This window comes from Macaca nemestrina, chromosome 13 (genome assembly GCF_043159975.1).
Source record: "Macaca nemestrina isolate mMacNem1 chromosome 13, mMacNem.hap1, whole genome shotgun sequence".
NCBI lineage: Eukaryota > Metazoa > Chordata > Mammalia > Primates > Cercopithecidae > Macaca > Macaca nemestrina.
In genome coordinates, this window is record NC_092137.1 from 69,067,336 (window position 1) to 69,090,069 (window position 22,734).

A 22,734-nucleotide genomic window follows, 5' to 3' on the forward strand; every position below is an offset into this window, starting at 1 on the left:
TTTTTGGTTAGCCTTGGCCTGGTGAAAGATACAGGGGGGTTGTTGCTAGAGCAATGCCATACAATGTGCCAAAAGGAATAGAGGTGATTGCTAGGATTTGCCAAATAACTGCCTTAGGCTCTAGCCTATGCACTATAGAGTAGGCGTGGGTGTTGGTGTGGGAATTTTTGATTATTTTGAAATATTCGGGACTGGAAGGAGGAAAATTACCTTACCTTGTGACATCTCCACACCTAGAAGTGAGGGGTAGAGTTTACACATCCAGAAATAGGAAGGGTCATTGGGGGCTTTTCAGGGGCTTCGCAGGGGCAACTCTTAGGTCCACAAAACCCTTGAGAGGACAAGTCTGATTTGGGAGGTGTGACTGGCTCTTATTTGATTCTTATTATTTAGTTACATTTGAGCATATTTAGGAGAGACCAGGTCTTCTCTCTCCTATTCCACTCATGATTCTGAAAACCCTCTTTTTCCCCTTTTCCTGCCCTCTCTCCACCTCCTTTTATACTCCCCCACTTCTCATTCCATGGTGTGTTTTGGTGTTGAGGGCTGTGCCCTGCAAGGGACAGAGCATAGAATGCCGGACGCATAGGACAGGGAAAGGAGGGGAGGGCTTACAGGGATCAGCTTGACTTTGGAATCATAGAATTGACAAAGCCAGTAACTCAAGAGAGGTCAACAAAACTGGCAAATTAACTCTGAAGTGAAAGTGACCAGTGTTAGATGATTTCCTGAGAGTGAATCTGGCCTGGGAGTGGGAGAGGAAGAGACCAGCCTTGAGACAGTGTTAACCTGAATTGTGTGTGGGAGTTCAGAAGAGGGGCAGTGTGAAAGGGGGTGGAAAGAGGGCAGGAAAGGGGGAAAGGGAGGGTTTTCAGAGTCACGAGCAGACCAGGAGAGAGAAGCTACGGTTGTAACTTTTTCTGCCTCCTATAAAAGGAATTGTAGGAGTCAGTGGGTGGAAGAAGGGGTATTTGGAGAGCAAGAAGCCCCCTCCTGGTGTCCCCAACTTCACGGCTGTGGGAACTCACCCAGATCCTCTGCATTGGTTGTGTGCTGAGATGCTCCATTACCTCACTAGAATGAAGGTGATGCCCCAAGATGCCCCCATTACCTCCTAGAATGAAGGTGAGCAAAGGAGCTGTTTGGTGAGACTAGTGCAGGTCTATCTGGTCTCCTTAGACACAAAAATGTGAACTTTAAAATCTCCTTGCCAAGTTTCTACCAGGATGGACACTGCCTTGCTACAAAGCCAACACACTTCTCACCCCTATGTGTCTGTGAGAAATGCACCTACAGACATGCCACATTACAAGCATCAGTGCCTCCAGGGAAGGGCTGGCAGAACCATCTGAGGAGTCTTGGGTAATGCCTAGTGCATCAGTTGTTGAACCCAGAAGCCACCTGGCTCCTGACCTGCTCTTAGCCCTTGATTTAAAAAAAAAAAAGAATCATTTAAGGTGTTCTGTTGGGTTAGAGGAACAGCAAACTCCGAAAAAAATAATGTTACAAATTTAGACCATAAAATAGACGTCTGAGTTAGCCCTAGTACAATGGGGTGCCCACAGTAAAACAAAAATTTATAGAAATAATTGTATAAGTTCCATGGTGTTGCGTGCTAAAAAGGAAACTCAATACTATGAAAACTTAGAACAGGGGCTTTTCACATGGTCTGGTGTATTTAGGGAGGTCCCCAAGAAAATGACATTTAAGCTGAGACCCAATAAACAAGAATGAGGAGTTAGCTAGGCCCAGCAGTGGGCATGGCTTGTCAAGTTTATTTTTGGTGAAATGAACTGGGAAGCTTTCTATAAGTTTCAGTGTTGTAAGATGATTTATATAGCTAATTGTGTTCTTTTATTATTACTTTGAAGTATCCATGCTGTAGCTATATTTATAACCCCTTTCTCTTTTCTAATGATGGATGTTTTTGCTGTCTAAATTTCTCCTGATTAAACTGTCTAGGTGTCTTTTTTATTGTTGTTGTCACTCTTCAAAAGATTCAGTTTCTTTTTTTTTTTTTTGCCCGAGACCAAGTCTCACTTTGTCACCCAGGATAGAGTGCAGTGGTGTGATCTTGGCTCACTGCAACCTCCGCCTCCTTGGTTCAAGTTATTCTCCTGCCTCAGCCTCCTGAGTAGCTGGGATTACAGGCACCTGCCACCAGGCCCAGCTAATTTTTGTATTTTTAGTAGAGACAGCGTTTTGCCATGTTGGCCAGGCTAGTCTTGAACTCCCGACCTCAAGTGATCCACCCACCTCGGCCTCCCAAAGTGCTGGGACTACAGACGTAAGCCACTGTTCCCAGCCAGGATCCAGTTTCTTGACTTACCATTTATGCTGTTTTTTCCATTTCAAACTCTGTTTTCTTCACTCATTCCGTTGGTGTGTTTTGGTGTTCAGGGCTGTGCCCTAGAGTGGGCAGAGCATAGAATCTGGAGGCATAGGGCAGTGAAAGGAGGGGAGGGGCTTACAAGCATCAGCGTGACTTTAGGAGAATAGGTTTGAAGGGATTTGGAAGACTGGTTGGATGGGGGTGAAGGAGAGGTCCCAATCAAATGGGAGTCCCAGGATGCTGATAGAGACAAATGGATGGATTGCAGTGTAGGGACTTTAGGAGGATGCAACTTTTGGACTTTGGGAGAATTCTGCTCCTGCAAATTGTCAGCTGACTGTCTTGCTGCCACTTTCTCAGGAACTTCTCATAACATATTTTGACAAAAGTACTTTTCCTAGCCTGGCTTTGCCTCGGGTATTTTTGGGCAGTGACTCAGCAGGGAAGGATTCTCCAGAATCCCCATGTTAAATGAACGGTTCCTACCCCAGATTTCCTGAGGTCAGCCATGGAGCATAGAGCGGGCTCTGTGCCAGCCCGTGTTCTCCTACTGAGGTACAGTTCACAGGCTGCAAAGAGGGGAGCCTTTTCAGAAGACAGCTCCACAAACTGGTTGTCAAAACCAAAATAAAATGCACACAGAGCACCAATACAGAGCTTTACAATCAAGCCCAGTGTTGCCTCAGATGCCTCCCTTCTCCTCCTCTTGTCCAGATCCACCCCTCCCCTCCCTCCTAGGACCAGGAGACATGTCCTCCAGCCTATTCTATATTTCTCATCACTGAAATCAAGGACATTCCAAGGTTATTCTGGACCTCTTGCCACATCACAGCTTTTCACAGTGCTACCGAGGCTGCTACCTAAGAATGCCAGGTTTTATCAATATGAAATAAACAAACATTTCTTCAATAATCCACTTCAGGAATATGGTAGCGAATCTTATTTTCTCTTGCAGCATTGCAGAATCAATGCAACTGCCTTGTAAGCCAGGGGTCAACAAACTTTTCTTAATGGGCCACATATTAAATATTTAGGCTTTGCAGGCCAGATGGTCTTTACCGCAACTATAATACTCTGCTCAGCACATAAATTAACAAGTGTGGTGGTGTTATTCTATAATTTTACTTACGGGTGCTGACATCTGAATTTCCTACAATTTTTACATCATGACACACTCTTCTTCTTGTGAGTGTTTTTTTCCCCCAGCTATTTAAAAATGTAAAAATAATTCTTAGCTCCCAGGCTGTACAAACAGAGGTAGTGGGACAGATTTGGCTCCTGGCCCATGACTTACTAAGCCCTCCTGTAAATGGAGAAGCCGAACTGAAGAGCCATGCCTCTTTCAGTCAGTCAGGCCCATGGCGAGGCCTCCTCTCCTCATGCTCCAGGCTGACACACAGGCTGCCTGCCTCATGCCTTAACTCCTCACTGCCTTTCAGAGCTCATCTGAGGTACTCTTTCATCTGAGAAGTCATCTACGTGTTCCCATCTCTGCTTTGGGTGTTCTTTTTCCACACTTCCATAGGATCCTGAGTCTTGGGCTTCCCATATCATGGCATTAACCACACAGTATTGTAAGGACCTTATAATGCTTGAGTCTCCACAGCTTTGTGACTCGATGGGGCCAGGGCTCCATCCCTGGACTGGATGGCTACTGATGTCTTTGGGATTGGCGACTGAAATCCCAGTGCTTGACAAGTATCTTGCAGTATCTTGCACCTAATAGGTTTTCTCAATGCTTATTGATTGAGTGAATTATTGAGCAAATACGTGAGTGAACCTCAGAACTATTTTAAGCACTCTGGAAGATTAAAGAGATGAATGGACCAAGGATATAAAGGAGTTAACATAAGCAATATTAGAGACTAATTAGACAATGCTAATTGAGAGGCATTAAAATGACTTGAAGAAAGAAGAAAGCAATAAAGATGAAAATCATTAAGGAAGGTTTGGTAAAAATGTAGACCTTGAACTTACCTTTGAGGTAGTTGGGTGGAAGAGATGGAGGAACATGTGTTCAGCATTGTTGTTCCAGAAGGGTGAATTAGCAACAATGTTTTGGTCTGATTCTTCTTTATCAGACTCTACTCCTCTGCAAAATTTCCCTTTGTAATTTATGGTTCTAGTCACTGAATCATCAGGATGGAAGTGACGAACATCCTAAGGTTTTTCTTTCAAAGAGGTTTCAAAGAGCATTGCTTCTTTTATTCCAGAGACACAGATGTGCACACTGTGGCTTCCCTGCTAAAGCTCTACCTACGAGACCTCCCAGAGCCCGTGGTTCCCTGGAGCCAGTACGAAGGGTTCCTGCTCTGTGGACAGCTCATGAATGCGGACGAGGCAAAGGTTTGCATCTTAGAGTTAGTTGTCCTGCTTTAGAAGAAAGTGATTGGTTTTCTGGACACTATTCCAGTAGACAACAGTGGGTCAAGGGGCCCATACTTTTTGGTAAGATAGTCAAAATGCAACTTCCTCAGCAACAAAAGGCATATGAACTCAATCATGATGACTGGCAAACCACAGCCTTCATGAGATGTAATAATCCAGTAAAGAATTGGACCATAATCAAATACTGCTGGGTCACATTAAAAGTAGGGAGAAAAGGAGGATACATCGGAGGAGGGTTTTAAGCCCGATGGCCTTGCTGAGACTTGCTGGGACACAACCACAGGCTGGAAGGCAGGTGCGAGGTCACATAGTTCAAGCTCCACAGCAACTTGAGTGTCAGGTGTGGTCATCCAAGGAATGCATGTCCCAGGGAGAAGAAGGATAGGGAAGGTTTTTTGATTGTTGTTCTTTTTAGCCATAGCTGCCTGTAGGGTCTGTAACCACCATCTGTAATATGCTTGTGAGAGTGCACAAGTTCACCAGCAGGATTTTTGATCCTGTGTAAGTTATTTCTAGAGAGGCCTTGTAGTCAACAGGGATCACACTGTATTCATGTTATTGTAATCAACCAACCAACCAAAGAAACTGATGAAACCCAACCAACAACAATAAACCTCGATGATTTTTAAACAAGATTTTCAAATCCAAGTGATCCATGAAGAAGTTTATGTTTCTATCAATGACTATGTTAAAAGCCCTCTCTGGCAAAGTGGTGCACAGAAAAATCTATAATGAAGACCTAGATTTAACTTTGATTTTTCCATTATACAGATTATACATCTTTTATAAGACTCAGTTTATTTACTTAGACCGATAGACCTTTCTATGGTAATGGAACTTTTATATATCTGCACCTTTCAATATGGTAACCACCAGCCACACATGGCTATTGAGCATCTAAAATGTGGCTACTGCACCTGGGAAGCCAAATTCCTAATTTTATTTAATTTTGATTTAAATTTAAGTAACTACATGTGGCAAGTAACTGCTATATTGAACAGCACAAACTTAGATAATTTTCATGATAATATCATACCATGCCTAGGATTTTTTTTTTTTTTTTTTTTTTTTTTGAGACGGAGTCTGGCTCTGTCGCCCAGGCTGGAGTGCAGTGGCCAGATCTCTGCTCACTGCAAGCTCCGCCTCCCGGGTTCGCGCAATTCTCCTGCCTCAGCCTCCCGAGCAGCTGGGACTACAGGCGCCCGCCACCTCGCCCGGCTTATTTTTTTTTTGTATTTTTAGTAGAGACGGGGTTTCACTGTGTTAGCCAGGATGGTCTCGATCTCCTGACCTCGTGATCCGCCCGTCTCGGCCTCCCAAAGTGCTGGGATTACAGGCTTGAGCCACCGCGTCCGGGCTGCCTAGGATTGTTTTGAGGACCCAGGGATATGATACTGGTGGGTGACTTTAACATTTTTTTCAATATAAGGGAAGGTTTATTATCTTCCATACTTCAGAATGTATGAGATAGCCTGCTTCATAGAATATATTTATTTAAAATGAATGAAGAAATAGCACCCTAGCCCTGTAAGAAAACACAGCTGTGAGAACTTCCATCCCTGACTGAGGATGGGGGGAGCATCATGATTTGAATAGATCCTGACATAAGAGAAAAGCTGACTTTATATTTCAGGAAAGGAAGAGAACAATAATGATGTGGCTAACATGATACAGGTTTTATAGCTCTTTTCCAGACAAAAATTAGATTGCATGGATCTGAGGCACGATATTTTGTGCATAACTTAAGAATTTTATTGGGGGAGGGAGAAGGGGATATGAAAAGTCTTAACTTATACTGGTGTGTCTGCTCACTATTGTGAAAGTAATAAAATTTTATGGAATAATGTTTAAAAGGCAGCTAAAAAGATAAATGTTTCAGATTGCATCTCACCCCTGGGTTCTGGGGAAAGCAAAGGAAGCACCTAGATGCCGTTCTGACAGTAAGATTCCCACCCCTGCACTCACTTTAGACTTGCATCTCCCAGCTTTTCTCAACCTCAGCATCTCTGAGAGTTTCCACATCTGTGGCAATGCATGTCTACACACAGGGACCAACGTCCTTCTCACTGGTGAAAACATGGCAGAGGTGGCAGCTAGGAGGGGTGAGTCTGTAGCAACCTTTGCAATGAATTTACTTGACTCAACTGACAAAGGGATCTTAGCATGAAGCTGACGCTAAGCTAAGAAGGTCAACATCTACAGAAGCTGCTCCGTGTAGGCTGACAAGGCTGGAGGGTGCGTTTTCTGCAGGAGAGCCGCTCAGGTTTGAGGAGTGCCTGCATACCACATGTGAATTGTGTACTCTCTCTATTTCTTTTTTTTTTTTTTTTTTTTTTTTTTTTTTTTTTTTTTTTTTTTTGAGACGGAGTCTCACGCTGTTGCCCAGGCTGGAGTGCAGTGGCGCGATCTCGGCTCACTGCAAGCTCCGCCTCCCGGGTTCACGCCATTCTCCTGCCTCAGCCTCCTGAGTAGCTAGGACTACAGGCGCCCGCCACCGCGCCCGGCTAATTTTTTGTATTTTTAGTAGAGACGGGGTTTCACTGTGGTCTCGATCTCCTGACCTTGTGATCCGCCCGCCTCGGCCTCCCAAAGTGCTGGGATTACAGGCTTGAGCCACCGCGCCCGGCCTTTTTTTTTTTTTTGAGATGGAGTTTTGCTCTTTCACTCAGGCTGGAGTGCAGTGGCGCGTTCTCCGGTCACTGCAATCTCTGCCTTCTGGTTTCAAGCAATTCTCCTGCCTCAGCCTCCCGAGTAGCTTAGATTACAGGTGCACGTCACCATGTCCGGCTAGTGAATTGTGTACTCTCACAAGCACGATGTTGCATATGGTGACTACAGACCCTACAGGCAGCTGTGGTTGAAAAGAACACGGAAAAGCTCGCTGTCCCTCTTCTCTTTGGCTCGTGCATTCCTGGTAGACCTTGTCTGACATCCATAGTCATCCATTGCAGAGCTTGAACAGTCTGACCTTGCACCGTCCTCCAGCCTGGTCTGCCTGTCTCTGTGAGCCAGCAGGTCTCAGCTAGGCCATAGTGCTTGAAATCCTTCTCAGAAGAATCCTCCATTTCTCACCAGTCTTAAAGTGATTCTGAGATATCTTATTGTGGTCTTATTCTTCATTGGATTGTTACATCTCAAGCATTCTTAAGCAAACAATTAACGTATGAGTTGTTCAACAGTCCTTCCTTAGAGTAGCTCACAGTCAAAGGTGGGGTGCAGTGTCACAGTTACAGATAAATAAAAAGTATACATAACAAAAACTGGCCGGGCGCGGTGGCTCAAGCCTGTAATCCCAGCACTTTGGGAGGCCAAGACGGGAGGATCACGAGGTCAGGAGATCGAGACCATCCTGGCTAACACGGTGAAACCCTGTCTCTACTAAAAAATACAAAAAACTAGCTGGGCGAGGTGGCGGGCGCCTGTAGTCCCAGCTACTCGGGAGGCTGAGGCAGGAGAATGGAGTGAATCCGGGGGGCGGAGGTCAGAGTGAGCTGAGATCCGGCCACTGCACTCCAGCCTGGGCGACAGCGGGAGACTCCTTGTCAAAACAACAACAACAACAAAAAAACAAAAAAACCAAACAAACAAAAAAAACTATGACCCTTTTTAAAAAATTATAAGAGAATTTAGAGTTATTTCCAATTTGTTTTTAAACCCACAAAACTACAGGGACAGGAATGACTGCCAAAGTGTTGTTTCTTCACAGATACACCAATTCTGTTCCAGGGTCTCCTTGCTGGCATGTGGGCAGGCTCATTTACTGGTAAATGATTTACTGGTGTAAATCTCTTCCCAGGCTCAGCAGGAGTTGATGAAGCAGCTCTCCATCCTTCCTCGTGACAACTATAGTCTCCTGAGCTACATCTGCAGGTGAGAGGCCCCCTGGTATCAACTCTACAGTTTTCAACCCCATCGGAAAGAAGCTCCTAGTTAGAAGAGGAGGGACCACCTCTGTGAACACAGAGATTCTGGTCCAGCACTTTGGAAGATCAGCTGTATTCACGTAGCACTGAAGTAGCTTCCTGTATAATTTCAAGGATTCTGAAAACCTGGTTGACCCAAAAAATGAACGTGCTCCCCCCTTTAGGCCTGCCTCAGCACTGCTCAGAGTCCTGGGACATGCAAGAGAACCCAGAATCCCTATAATGATTCTAGAATGATCTCCCATCTTTGTGACTTTGAGCCATAGCTTAGCTCCAGGGAGACATTCATTCTGGGCCACGCTGGTTATTTTCCTTCAGGCCTTTCTGGGGATCTGCTGTGCACCTCCCCTGTGGCAACTCTAGCTGTGGATTGACCCAGATCTGGCTGGGCTGGGCTGGGAACTGGGATCTTCATCCCAGACTGATCTGAATTTTGTCTTTTATTTTTAAAAAGTAATTTGTTGTAGTTCCTAGATAATAAAAGTCATACTTGCTTGACTTGGAAACGAGGAAGATACAGCAAACGGTAAACGAGAAATAAAAAGGACCCACAATCCCTTCACCAGCAATAAGTACTGTTAACACTCAGGCATTTTCCCATCTGGGTGTTTTCTCTCCATGATAGATCTTTTCACACCTTAATATAAATATAGGGGAATAATATTTTATTCTAAATCAAAATTATATAAAGGATTATATCCTGCTTTTTTGGTTTAATGTTTTATTATGAGCATTTCTCTATGTCATAAAATTGGATTATGAATAACTTCGTAATATTTCATAATGTTTCATCATTTGGACACATCACCATTTATTTAATAATTGCTCTGTATTTGAAATTGTGTTGCTTCATTCTATCCATTTTTAAATGGTTTTTAGAGAGTGTATTTAGAAATTCCCTATTTTTACAGTGAATCTGAGAGCTTTGTGCCTCAAAAGGGGTAGAATTTTAGCAAAAATTCAGTATCGGTTATGGAGCACCTGCTGAGAATTAGCAATGCTTGTGCTCTAATCAGAGGATGAGAACAAGGAGGCACCATGGATTCCCTGGCCCTGAAATCTTCTTACCAATAAAGTTTTCCTCTCTGGAGACTTGGGTGGGATAGGTGCTGAGAGCTGGGAGATAAGCCTATCAGGGCAAGACATGGGTATGGTCAGATACCCATTTTACCTTTTCTAGTCCATTCTGAGGTCCTGGAAGTGGATCTTGTCTCTTGCTTATGTGATTCCACCCACCTCCCACAACCCCCACCCCAGCAGCTGGGCAGGAACCCCCTGGTTTCTCTTCCTTCCTTGGTCTTGGGTCTTTCAGGATGAGGCTAAATTCTTGTGGGCAGAGCAGGCTGGTCTCATTCCTGAGACTGGGAGGAAAGCGTTAGATCCATCCCTGAGTTCTCGCTGGAACCCTGTAGTGCTTCCTCCTGGCTACTTCCTGCTTTCTACCATGGGATTTCTTGGCTGCCTGCAGGTTCCTACATGAAATACAGCTGAACTGTGCTGTTAACAAGATGAGCGTGGACAACCTGGCTACTGTGATTGGTGTGAATCTCATCAGGTCGAAGGTCGAAGACCCTGCCGTGATCATGAGAGGTATGGCTGGTCGCATAGTGAAAGCAGGTACACAGGAAGTAACAATTACAACACTCCCCCTGATATTTGTGCACTGCTCTGCAGTTTGCCAAGCATTTTCAGCTGGTTATCTATCTCATCTGAATCATACAATAGCCTTGTGAGGTAGGCAGGGCAGGAATTGTGTCTATTTTTCAGATCACAACAAAGGACAGAAGTCAAGGGTTTGCCCAATGGTCCCACAGTACAGTAGACTAGCACAAAAATAGCTAGCCAGTGTTTCTTAGTCTTTTATTACTTTTACATACCCTAAGCCAGATTGAGCAAGCAGGTTTCATTTTATTTTATTTTTATTTATTTATTGAGTTGGAGCCTCACTCTGTTGCCTAGGCTGGAGTGCAGTGGTGCGACCTTAGCCCACTGTAACCTCTGCCTCCCGGGTTCAAGTGATTCTCCTGCCTCAGCCTCTCAAGTAGCTGGGACTACAGGCATACACCCCCACACCCAGATAATTTTTGTAATTTTAGTAGAGACAGAGTTTCACCATGTTGGCCAGGCTGGTCTCAAGCTCCTGACCTCAAGTGATCTTCCCGCCTTGGCCTCCCAAAGTGCTGAGATTACAGGTGTGAGCCACCGTGCCCAGCCAGGTTTCATTTTATGAGCCAGCCCACAAAAAGGCTGCTTATAAAGCTGTGCTGTGCAGGCTTCTGAAGCTGTGTCCTGACACAGAGTACTGATATCTGCCATGGGCGTGGGGGCAGAAAGCCTGGCACATATTTGCTGTGTGTCTGATAAGAAACCATAGATCATATTGAGGACCACATCAAGAGAGAAAGATGTCTTTATTTTCTCTGCTGTTTTATTGCCTACTTTCCTGATCAAAAACTAATCCAGTGGACTATTGGCTCCCTCTGAAACAGCTCCCTCTTTCATTCTACTCTCATGTCCTTCTATCCCATCCCTTTCAACATAATCTCCAACTCCAAGCAATTAAAAAGGGTCTTTTGAGAAGAAAAATGAGGCCCTTCTGGGCCTTGTAGTTTTAGAACTGAGTTTGGAGACATCCACGGGTGGGGATCCTTGAGGACTAACTACCTGCCTCCTACACTACACTATAGATCTTTTTCTTCTTTCTTTCAGGGACTCCTCAGATCCAAAGAGTGATGACTATGATGATCAGAGACCATGAAGTCCTCTTCCCCAAGTCCAAGGATATACCCCTATCACCTCCTGCCCAGAAAAACGACCCCAAGAAAGCTCCAGTGGCCCGAAGCTCTGTGGGCTGGGATGCCACTGAAGACCTCCGAATTTCTAGGACAGACAGCTTCAGTAGCATGGTAAGGCACAGAGAACCTTTCTGCTTCCATTGGGTTCTTCCTTTAGTCCAGGCCATCCCACGTAAGGTCCGCTCTGGGATGGCAATTTGGGGAGTTTTAGGTGATGCAGTGTCAGTGGGCACAGCTGGTACAGACTCATCTGAACATACCTTGAAAGCCTGGCCTCTTTCCAAATCTAGTTTCTACTGGCATCTTTGAGGGGGGTGAGTGACAAGTGTGCCAGTCGCCCAATAACTGAGCAATGAGGGTCCTCACTGAAGCCCACTCTAAAAGAAAGGCTCAAATACAGTCCAGAGAAGTTCAATGGGAAAAAATGTATACCACATTGTAAATGTTTTGGTGGGAATTGTTGAAAATTCCGGGTGAATGTCCAGAGAAAACTGGTTTCCTGCTAACCCATGAAACGTGATTCCTTTCTCAGAGTATGTCATGTGTTTGTGTAATATTTCTCATTCCTCGATAAGCAGTCTCAGCCATGTCAGCCCCCACGTTTGTGCTGAAGGGTTGAAACTCACGTTCCCAATGTCCAAAAGCTCTGCTGACTCTGAAATGTAGACTATGTGAGGGCAATAATTTACAAAGGTCAAATATTTTTATGTATTTATAGGAACAAATAGTTTTACAAAGAACATGTGGACTTTATATAGTAGCTTGATCTTTATGTGTGGCCAAAAAATGGATTTCAGATTTCTAGTTGACCAGATGATTCAAGTTACCTACAGTACTGTTAACCCTGAAGATTTGTTTAAAAGGCAGGTAGTGGGTGGTAGTTGTGATTTTTCTTAGGATAGGTCTTTCTGGATGCAATGCATTCTACTAACACTCTAAAACTAAAATAAAATTTAAAAACGCTCATACTTCATGTAACAAGATCATCCCACAGTCCTTGAGAATAGCTATTATTGTACTCATTTAATAGGCTTCTGCCATTTATTGATTTCTGTGGTTAGGCACTATGCTGGGAAATTTACACTGCTCACCTCTAGAGTCCTCATGTTACATAACATTGTAAGGCAGAATTTGTCATTCGTATTGTGTTACTGAGGAGCAGAAACTCAGAGAGGTTGAGAAGCTGGCCCAGTGTAGTAGCACTAGCTTGTTATAGAGGAGGACTCAGATCCAGTTCTCCCTTCAGGACCCAGGTGCCTCTAACTCCAGGTGGGGTTTCTGAAGCAAGTGATTGGCTACAAAGGTAAAGGGAGGGCTTGAACCCGATTGTCTGATTTTATGTTTAGGTCTCACTTGATCTTAGCCAAAAGGCCAACAAGTGATTGATTTTATGTTTAGGTCTCATATTCTGTCTCCTTTTTCTTTATAATTTCATTAAAAATATATATAAGCACATAGTTCAAGTAATCAAAAAGATAGGAAAAGGTATATGTTGAGAAGTTCTGCTCCCTCCCACCCACCCCATCCCTCTCTGCCTTAGTTTCTTATTTATCCTTCCAATGTTCCTTTATGAAAATATAAGAAGACATGAGTATAAATTATTTACCTCTTTTTTTACACAAAATGTATTATAATTCTCTCTCTCTCTACAGTCACACACATACACATACAGTCATACACACACTCTTACACACAACTCTGTATCTTGCATTTTTGTACTTAGCAGTGTATCCTGGAGACTTTTTCATGTCAATACATAGACAGCTACCTCATATGACCTCATGTTTTCGGGAGGTGTATTGTGTCCCATTCTGTAGATGTACCAGTCCCTATAGATGAACAGACTGCCTTCGGTTCTTTTCTTTTCTTTTTCTTTTTTCCTTTTTTTTTTTTTTTTTGAGACAGGGTCTCACTTTACTGCCTAAGCTGGAGTGCAGTGGTATGATCACAATTTACTGCAGCTTTGACCTCCTGCTGAGGCAATCCTTCGGCCTTAGTTTCCCAAGTAGCTGGGACTACAGGTGCATACTACCATGCTGGGCTAATTTTTTTGGCATATTTTTTGTAGAGACAGGGTTTCACCATGTAGCCCAAACTGGCCTCAAACTCCTGAGCTCAAGCGATCCACCCTCCTCAGCCTCCCAAAGTGCTGGGATTACAGGCGTCAGCCACTGCACCCAGCCTTTCAGTTCTTCATATTACAAACAAAGCTGTAATAAATAACCTTGGGACCTCCTTTTGTACTCAGGCAGATGTATTTCTCAAATAAATTTTCAGAAGTGGGCTTGATGGGTCAGAAGGTAAATAGATTTGATTGTGTGATTTTGAAACAAATTATTGGAGTTTGTGTCTTTTTACACTTCCAGAAGCAATGCATGAAAGAGCTGTTTTCCTACAGTTTCACCAACAGAGTGTGTTGTCAAATTTTGGGGGTTTGCTCATCTAATAAGTGAGAACTGGCATTTCAGTAATTTTAATTTTAATTTGAGTTTCTCTTATTATTAGAGAGGCTGAACATCTTTTCTTATGTACAAGGACTAGCTTCATTTTTTCCTCTGTGAACGGCCTGATCTTGCCCTTTGCCCATAATTATATTGCTTGTTGATCTCTTCCGTCACAACTTTTATGAAGTTTATATCTATTAAGGAGAGTAACCAATTGTCTGATATGCATAGCAAATACTTTTTGCCAGTTTTTTTTTTTTTTTTTTGGTTTGGTATGTGGTGATTTGTTACTTTGTTTTTATTTTTGTTCTTTTTAATTTTTTAAGTTATGGAAATCAAAAGGTCAAATTTATCAATCTTTTATGGCTTCCGGGTTTTTAGTCATAGTTACAGAGACCACCCATTCTAAGATTACATAAGGATCCTACTTTAGGACTCTTTAACCACAAACACACACTTGATTTTGGTGAGCACTTCATCTCTAGAACATAGTTCCTTTAGTGCAATATCCTTTTGGAAAAAAATGCCAGTGCAGATAATCAACTAATGTGATACATTAAGAATTTCATAGATATGCTCCCAGGGAACATTTGTTTTGGGGTCTCTAATCCTTACCTTGGGAGCATGACACACAGAGGTGAAAACCCGTGTGACATCCATGTCTGTTTCTTTTCTAGACAAGCGACTCTGATACAACCAGCCCCACCGGACAGCAGCCAAGCGATGGATTTCCGGAGGACAGCAGCAAAGTACCCAGGGAGAAGCCAGGAGATTGGAAGATGCAGCCTCGTAAAAGGACTCAAACACTCCCTAACCGGAAATGTTTCTTGACATCAGCTTTTCAAGGTGCCAACAGCAGCAAAATGGAGATCTTTAAAAATGAATTCTGGTCGCCTTCCTCAGAGGCTAAGGCAGGGGAAGGGCACAGGAGAACGATGTCTCAAGACTTGCACCAACTTTCTGACTCCCAGCGGACTTCCACCTACGATAATGTCCCTTCCCTGCCAGGGTCCCCTCGGGAGGAAGCCAGTGCTCTCTCTTCACAAGCCTGTGACTCCAAGGGAGATACTCTTGCCAGTCCGAACTCTGAAACTGGGCCTGGAAAAAAGAACTCTGGAGAAGAAGAACTTGATTCTTTGCAGAGGACGGTCCAAGAGCTACGAAAGGAAATAGAAACACAGAAGCAAATGTATGAGGAACAGATTAAAAAGTAAGTCAGACAGAGGGGCACTGAGAGGCACTTGGCTTCCATCTTTGGAGATAAGAGGGATTGTTCCCACCCGCCAGAGAAATCACATCATAGAGCTTCAGTTTGGGGAAGACAGTAATCTATAGCAGGTCTAGGAAGGAAAGAGTAAAGGGAACAATGAGATGACTAAATTGGTGAACACTCTAAACTTTAGACTAGATTTAGGAAATGTCAATATCTAGCTTAAGTAGCTTAATCAATAATCTCCAAACAGTGGTTCTTTAAGAATCAACATGCTTTAATTAATTTAAAGGAAATAATTTTTTTTATGTTAAGGTCATTCGTGGATTCTGCAAACATTCCTCGAGCCCCTCCTCTGTGCCAGGCACATTCTAGTTGTTAGGGTATAGCACTGAACAAAAGAGACAAAAGTCCCTGCACTTACAGAACTTCTTCTAGTGGGGACAGATGGAAAATACAAATATATAATAAAATATATGTTATGTCAGCTGATGGCAAGTGCTGTGGAGAAAAATAAAGTGGGTCAGGAGGTTGGAAAGTTCAAGGAACGGGTTCCGATGTAAAATAGGGGGATCAGGGAAGGCCTCCCTGAGAAGGCAGCAGGTGAGTAAAGGCCTGAAGGAGATGAGGAGCAAGTCAGGTGCGTAGATGGGAGATGACTATGGCCACTGCTGAGGCTGTGAGAAAGGAGCAGTCCCCCATGGCCCCACCCAGCAAGAATGGAAGCCACCTGAGGTCAGGGAGAGTGATTAGCAGATGAGGGTGGAGAAGTACAGGAGGCCAGGATGCCGTAGGGATTTGTCAGCCACTGGAAAGCCTGAGTCTGGGTGGTTTCAACCTGGTTTATGCTTCATTGGCTCACTGGCTTCCCACTGAGCACCGCCCGCAGGGGGCAAACAGAGGTGGGAGGCCAGTTAGGCAGCTATTGCCTCTGTCACATGCAAATTCCCAAGATCCGTGCACACAATTTGTTCTCTTGGGTAAGTAGAGTATTTTCTTGAAATATTTTTCACACTACTGATTGGCCAGCAAATTCGTTTTCAGGAGAGAAAACCTTGATCCAGTTGTGCCCATATCGGCACTAGTCATGAGGCAGTGAAATGTGAATTCATGGGCTCTTAGATTTATGGCTACGTCTTAGTCCGTGCAGACTCAGGTATCTGAAGGGAAGGCTTCTGTGAGCCCTCATTCATTGTTCCACACAGAGAGCTGCCATCCAGAAGCAAAATGTAGCTTGTTTATCTAAGAACCTGAAACCAATCATTTGTAGAATTAAAGACTTCTGTGACATCTCGGCAGTGATCAAAGCAGTCCCATAGAAAACTCATGCTGCACTCAAACATGAGTATCTTCAACAGGGTAGGAAAAGAACTGGCTGCCACAGAGGTGGCTGCTCCTTCTGAATGGAACAGAGTCCTCTGAATCCACCAGTCGAGGAAGCCTCCCATCCCAGGCTCCTGAGCCCACACAGATTCCACCTCCCACTGGAACCCATGGTCAGGATCTAGCACAGTGCCTTACTTGGAATTTCTTCCAGAACCAGAGGGGTACAGAGAACTTGGAGAAGAAAAGTAGATTTGTAATGAGAGGGTCAGAAGGAATGAGACCAATTTAGCTTTAAGAAGAGATAGGCGGGGTAGGCAAAGTTGTGAAGATGGATTGTTACCCACAGAATAGACCAAAGCCCTTGAAGGTAGAACCCAAGTTTTGGGCTCACATGGGAGCTCAGGTCTCCCTTGTGCAAATGGGCAGGCCATTTGGAGAGAAGGGAGGCACACTCTACAGAATGAAATTCTGAAATAGATTTCCAGTCACACAATCAGCATATGTATACTCATTGCTAAGAGTTAATTCAGCACAGCCTGGCAGGGGGCCACTACATTAGGATTTTGGCCAGTAACGATGAAAATCCTGGCAATTCAGGAATCCCGCAGATTTTTCACCTGGCGTGGGATTCAGAAGAGAGGGTGAGACTGCCAGGATCATGGCTCCCCAAAGGGCAGTTCTCTCTGTTTCTCCAAATCTTGGTCCCCAGGAGATCCTTAATAAGACAGGGTGCTGGTCTGTGCTCTCCATTGACACAGGATGAGGAGGCACTCATGAAAAAGAGGTATGAGAAATCTGGACTATGGATGGGGCTTCCAGGATTGATACAAGGTGCTATGGGAGTGAATATGTAGATCTATTAGAGCTGGTCTCTTCTTTCAAAGACTTTGTTATCCGGTTGAAGATACAAAACAAAATGACATGAAAAAAAAAAACAAAACACAATAGATGTCACAAGATGGTGTTAAATGACAAAGGAGGGGCTCAGAAGTGCTGTGGGGATTCAGTTTTCCTGGGACATCTTCATCATCGGACATAGCTGAGAGGTTGGATAAGGGTCTTGTGATTTGAAAAGTAAAATGAACAGCAGGTTGTGAGCAAGGGGGAAGGAAGAGCCTAGAATGAATTGCCATATTCTTTCATTCTTTTCTTTCCTTCCCTGTAGCCTTGAGAAGGAGAATTATGACGTTTGGGCTAAGGTGGTGAGGCTCAATGAAGAACTGGAGAATGAAAAGAAGAAGTTTGCAGCCCTAGAGATCAGCCTCCGCAACATGGAGCGCTCCCGGGAGGATGTTGAGAAGAGGAACAAGGCCTTGGAAGAAGAAGTCAAGGAATTTGTCAAATCCATGAAGGAACCCAAGACCGAGGCTTAAGGATCCCAGGAGTACTGCAAGGACAGCCCGAGAGAGGCCTAAGTCTGACCCCTTTCTCAGTGCTACCTGATGACGGGGATACAAAATTACTCTCTGAGAGGGAAAGGATATTTTGAGGGAAACATTAAATTTCTCCATAAATAAATGAATAGAGTTTGCAGGAAGGTGAGGGTGAGCAGAGATGTGTGTGGACATCTCTGACCGTCCATCGCTGTATTCAAATGGATTTTGTTATTCCACTCCAGTCTCAGGCATGACCATGTCCAACGAAGACATTCAAGGCAGCACATCTCAGGACCCAGGCAATAGACTGGCCCCAACACAGGCTGAGCTGAGGTGTGATTAATTCTTTGTTTTTTGTGTGGAACAGCTCACCTTGTCAGACAGCCTCAGGGCATCTCTGAGACACAGGGGCAGAAAATGACATTCATCTTTTGAGTCCTCATCCATGGAGTGCTGTGTTTGGGGGGCTACATCTGCTGAAGTGAGAACCCCATTTTTCCACCCCACCATGATGCCCGTTCTCCAGGTCTTCTCCAACTTATTATTAGGCTAAACCAGAACAAGCAACAAACTGTATTTATGCAAGCAAAATTGATGAGAAAATTATATTCAAATAAAGCAAAAATTAAAAAGCAAGGCTATTGCTAATCCATACAGCACCTTTGTGAGAATTAGCACAAGACACTGCTCCCCTGGGGCAGATGGCTTGCTGAGCAGGGCATGGGCTGCATTTCAGTCCCGACTTGCCTTTCAGGGACAGGTGTTTCTATACTTCCTGAGCCCCCATTTCTTCTGTATTTCACACAATTGCTGTGGGGATTACATGAGAAGATACAATCTAGTCCCTACTTGCTTTTTAATTGTGGATGGAGGGCCTGGGAACAAAGGCTTCCTACTATGATACGATTTGTTGTGGGTTTGGACATGAATTGTCATGAAAATAGTTTCTTTTTTCCTGTTTCACCAAAATGCAAATGATTTTACCCTTCAAGGGACAACAGGCACTGGATGATAGGTGGGAGAGGGGCTTTCCCAGTGGACAGTTGATTCTTCCCCTTCTATGTCAAGCCAGCCTGGCAGAGGCCCTGGTCAGGCCCCGGACCTCTAAGTAGGTTGGTTGAGTCCTTTTTTGTTGTTACCATTCTAATTAGATGGTCTCCAAGCTCTTTTGACTGGGTACCTCATCAACAGAAAATGTTTGAGCATACACCCCCCCAATATATTTATTTATAAATTATATGCATGTACTACTATAGTACTCCATAATGTATATTATAAAACACACAGAACAGGAATTGAATAATAATGAGATAAAAACAAAGATCAATAGATATTCCTAAGTGTGCTTTCAGCTCTGGAGACCCCTGACCCAGTTGCCCAGCAGGTATTACCTGTATCAAATTTACGTCTTTCATCCCATTGCTCCCATAAATGTGCTTGAACTCTTGAAGCCCCATGGCTTAATTAGTGGTTTGGAATCTATGGTTGCCTCAGTGAGAGTTTAGCCTTCCCCAGCACGTGGGCCTCCTCTGTCATTCCTTTTTCTGTCTTCTTCATTCTGGTTAGTCCTGCCTTCCTATGGCCATGACTTATTACCCACAGAGTGAAAGTACAGACAGGAGCATCAGTGTTTCTTGGTCCCACTACTCAAGGCCTGCTCCACCAACGCCAGCCCCTTTGAGGACCAGATTGATGGAGAGGGTGGGCAACTCTTACAGCATTCCCATCTAGGCTTGCTTGCAGAAGATTGAGGGGAAATTCATCTACAACATTCGTAAGAAAAGCAATAAAGTGTTGGGATTCCTGAGCTGTAGGTGTTTTTAAATTACAGAATAGCAAGCACGGAAGCACTTACTGACCACCTGATTGACGTTAGTGAGTGCCTGCATTTCTGCCAGGCACATCTCCTTGTGTTCTCCCACGGATTCCTCACACTGACTCTTTGGGAGCTAAAACAGAGTTGGATATGGAAGCGGCTGCTGTCACAATTTCCAAAGGAAACATTTGTCTGAAGGTACAAAGAGGAGGCTCTCAAGTCTGTTTTGAGGCCCATGTCATTGGACCTTGCTGGGTCCGGAAGCCAGAGTTCATGCTGAGTGGAAGTGCCATGTTTGAATTCCAACTACCTACTGATCTGGCAATGTCTCTCTTTCTATTTTTTTCCACCAGTATTATAAGGCAACAAAGCAGATGTTGGCCTCAAAAGCACTAGACAACCTGCAAGTGTCAGTCCCTCTTCACAATCAAGAGCAGAGTCTGGCTCGCTTCAGTTGCCACTATTTGCTCCTGTGCCACCTTGCATACAAGGAGAAGACGAGAAACGGGGTTTTCTAGGACCCTGGGACCTTATGAGTGCAAGGGTCACACAAACCCCTTCATCCTGCTGGAAAAGGCTGGGAGGAGGGAACCCCTGAGGGCCAGAAAAGAAGATCTGGAGTCTGTTTTAATGCCCTCAAAAGGCATGCATGTGATTGCGTGACCGGGTAGCTCCAGGCCTCAGCTGGACCAAAGGGCCAGGTTCTAGAAGGCAATACCTGGAGATTGACCTGTGTCGGGTGTGCTGTTGGACTCTGCAGCAGCTACCTGTACTTTCAGAGCCCTTCCATGGAAAGGACTCCATCAAATCTGCCTTTTTCCCAGCCACACCCTCACCTCTATGTTACCCACTCTCCTCTTTGCTCATGGGCTGAGAACCTAGAAAGGTCTTCAATGTGCATTTGAAAACCTGTTGCCCTCTTCCCTCCCAAACTCCTTTTCTGTCAGAGCCTCAAGCCTGTCCCTTATCAGGGTACTCTTATCTTAAGTTTGGGGCAGATGTGATGCTTTTCCAGTAAGTCTGTACACTGGATAGGACAATTTGTACTAGGCTATTGGCTGGGATGATTCCCCTTCCAGTGGATTCTGGTCAGAGCCTGCAGTCTGGAGAGACCACGTGTGGCACTTTTAGTGCAGAGACAGCTGCATAGGATGTAAACTATAAACATTTTGTTGTTGTTGCTGTTTTGACCAACTTCCTAAAACTCTGCTCAAAGGCCTGTCCCTTCAGAAAAGCACGAAGCAGGAGACTCCCAGGCTGCCCAAGGCCGCTGAGAGGAGGCCAGAGAACACAGTGGCACAGCAACAGCTGGCTGGATTCCACAGGCTCTGGACCAGAAGATGTGTGTACACGAACGCCCTGTAAACTTCCACATTCCACTACTTCCTTTCCAGATAGCAGCAGTGGTCAGGTCACGTGCTTGCTGGAGAGCAGAAAAAACCCTTGGAGGCTGCTTCTGCAATTAAAATAGGCTGCATTTACAAGAATTACACAAAACCTTTCATCCTGCCAGAGAAGGCTGGGAGGGAGGACCTGAGGGTGGAGCTCCAGCTGCCACTCAGAAGCTCAGGCTGGCATCTGGCCGTGGCGGCGGAGAAGCTGAAGCCAGGGGGCTTGTGGCTCAGACGATGTCCCAGGGCAACTGGGAATAAGCAGAGAATATCAACACAGCTGTGTAACTGTAGCTTGTTTTCCTTCTGATGCTGGAAACTCTCTTAGAATCACAGGATAAAAACTGGAAAACGCTCCGATTGTATTTAATTCAACCTGTTTATTTAATGGACAGGGGAACCGAGGGCCAGAAACATAAATTAAATGGCCAGTGCTCACACAGAAATTAGGAAGGGGATTGAAGGAGGTGATTTTGGAGGGCTCCTCTAACCCATGATTCAGTGATTCTTGTGATTCTTGCTTTCTCTCTAAGGGTTCTTTCCCCTAAACTGCAACCATGGTGTGAACCCCATTGAACCCCCTTGCTGAGTACTTCCAGAATATAGAGCTCTCCTCAGCTCATGATCACAACCAAGACCCATCTAATATGATGCCAGTTTTTCAGCTACTGTGTATTCCCAATACTAGTGTAAAACACTGGTTCTCAGTCTTGGTGGCACAAGAGAATTACCTTAGGAACTTTAAACAAATTCTGATGCTCAGATCTTACATCATGACGATTGAATCAGAATCTTTGGGGATGGGGCCTAAGAATTGGTACTGAAAAGAAAAATTCCCATTTGATTCCCATATGCAGTCAGGATGGTTAAATAATTTTAAAACTGCTAAGTTTGGCTTTAGTCATGACTAATGATAATATAAATTCTACCTGTTCCCCTTTCCCATCTCCAGTTAACATAGCTACATTCTCTGATTTACAGGCTGATTTTTCATATGTTTATTCATCTAGGATAAGACACGATTAAAGATACAGAATGGATTTATGTTATATATCCATTTTGCAGATGGTGAAAAGTGAGCCCAAAGATGTTTTTAAAAAATCAGTATTTAATGGTAGCTTAGTATGAACAAATCCAAGGATTTTGAGAATTCCTAAATATATGGGGACACTGTTTACTTGCTTTAAGGGTTGACTCTATACACAGGCGAAGAAGATAAGAGCTTGAGGGCCTGATTTAGAGTCCTGAGAATAGCTCTGATGAAAATCATCTCCCTTTCAGACTCACATTAGATTGAGAAATCCCTACCAGTAGCCTTTGGAATATTAACCACAAACGTGATCTTTCTGGGAGGCTCCATGAAGCTTCCATTAATCATTAGTATCATCCTTATAGTAGTTATCTGATTCCTAGCAGAAAGCTGTGTAATGAAGGAATGAGAGCCTGGCCAGATAAGTTGTACTGTGGGTGGAAGAACAGATGAAGAGTATGGATGTCAGCCAGGTACGGTGGCTCACACCTGTAATCCCAGCACTTTGGGACGCCAAGGTGGGCGGATCACGAGGTCAGGAGTTCGAGGCCAGTCTGGCCAATATAATGAAACCCTGTCTCTACTAAAAATACAAAAAATTAGCCGGGTGTGGTGGTGTGTGCCTGTAATCCCAGTTACTGGGGAGACTGAGGCAGGAGAATCTCGTGAACCTAGGAGCCGGAGGTTGCAGTGAGCCGAGATC

At 44.3% G+C, this 22,734-nt stretch overlaps 1 protein-coding gene across 4 annotated transcripts in view; it reads left to right on the top strand.

Moving 5' to 3' along the window:
* LOC105465194 (Rho GTPase activating protein 25) overlaps nucleotides 1–22,501 on the top strand; it is a 95,099-nt gene extending 72,598 nt beyond the window's left edge. For 3 of the 4 annotated variants that reach the window (XM_011713466.2, XM_071076837.1, XM_011713467.3), the window contains exons 6-11: nucleotides 4,546–4,678; nucleotides 8,517–8,590; nucleotides 10,112–10,233; nucleotides 11,353–11,549; nucleotides 14,560–15,092; nucleotides 17,584–22,498. In XM_011713466.2, the coding sequence (XP_011711768.2) occupies nucleotides 4,546–4,678; nucleotides 8,517–8,590; nucleotides 10,112–10,233; nucleotides 11,353–11,549; nucleotides 14,560–15,092; nucleotides 17,584–17,791 (1,267 nt within the window). In that variant the 3' untranslated portion in view covers nucleotides 17,792–22,498. Of the gene's footprint in view, nucleotides 1–4,545; nucleotides 4,679–8,516; nucleotides 8,591–10,111; nucleotides 10,234–11,352; nucleotides 11,550–14,559; nucleotides 15,093–17,583 lie in introns of all 4 variants that reach the window. The other variant, XM_011713469.3, reaches the window with a different exon arrangement.
* Nucleotides 22,502–22,734: the final 233 nt, after the last annotated feature.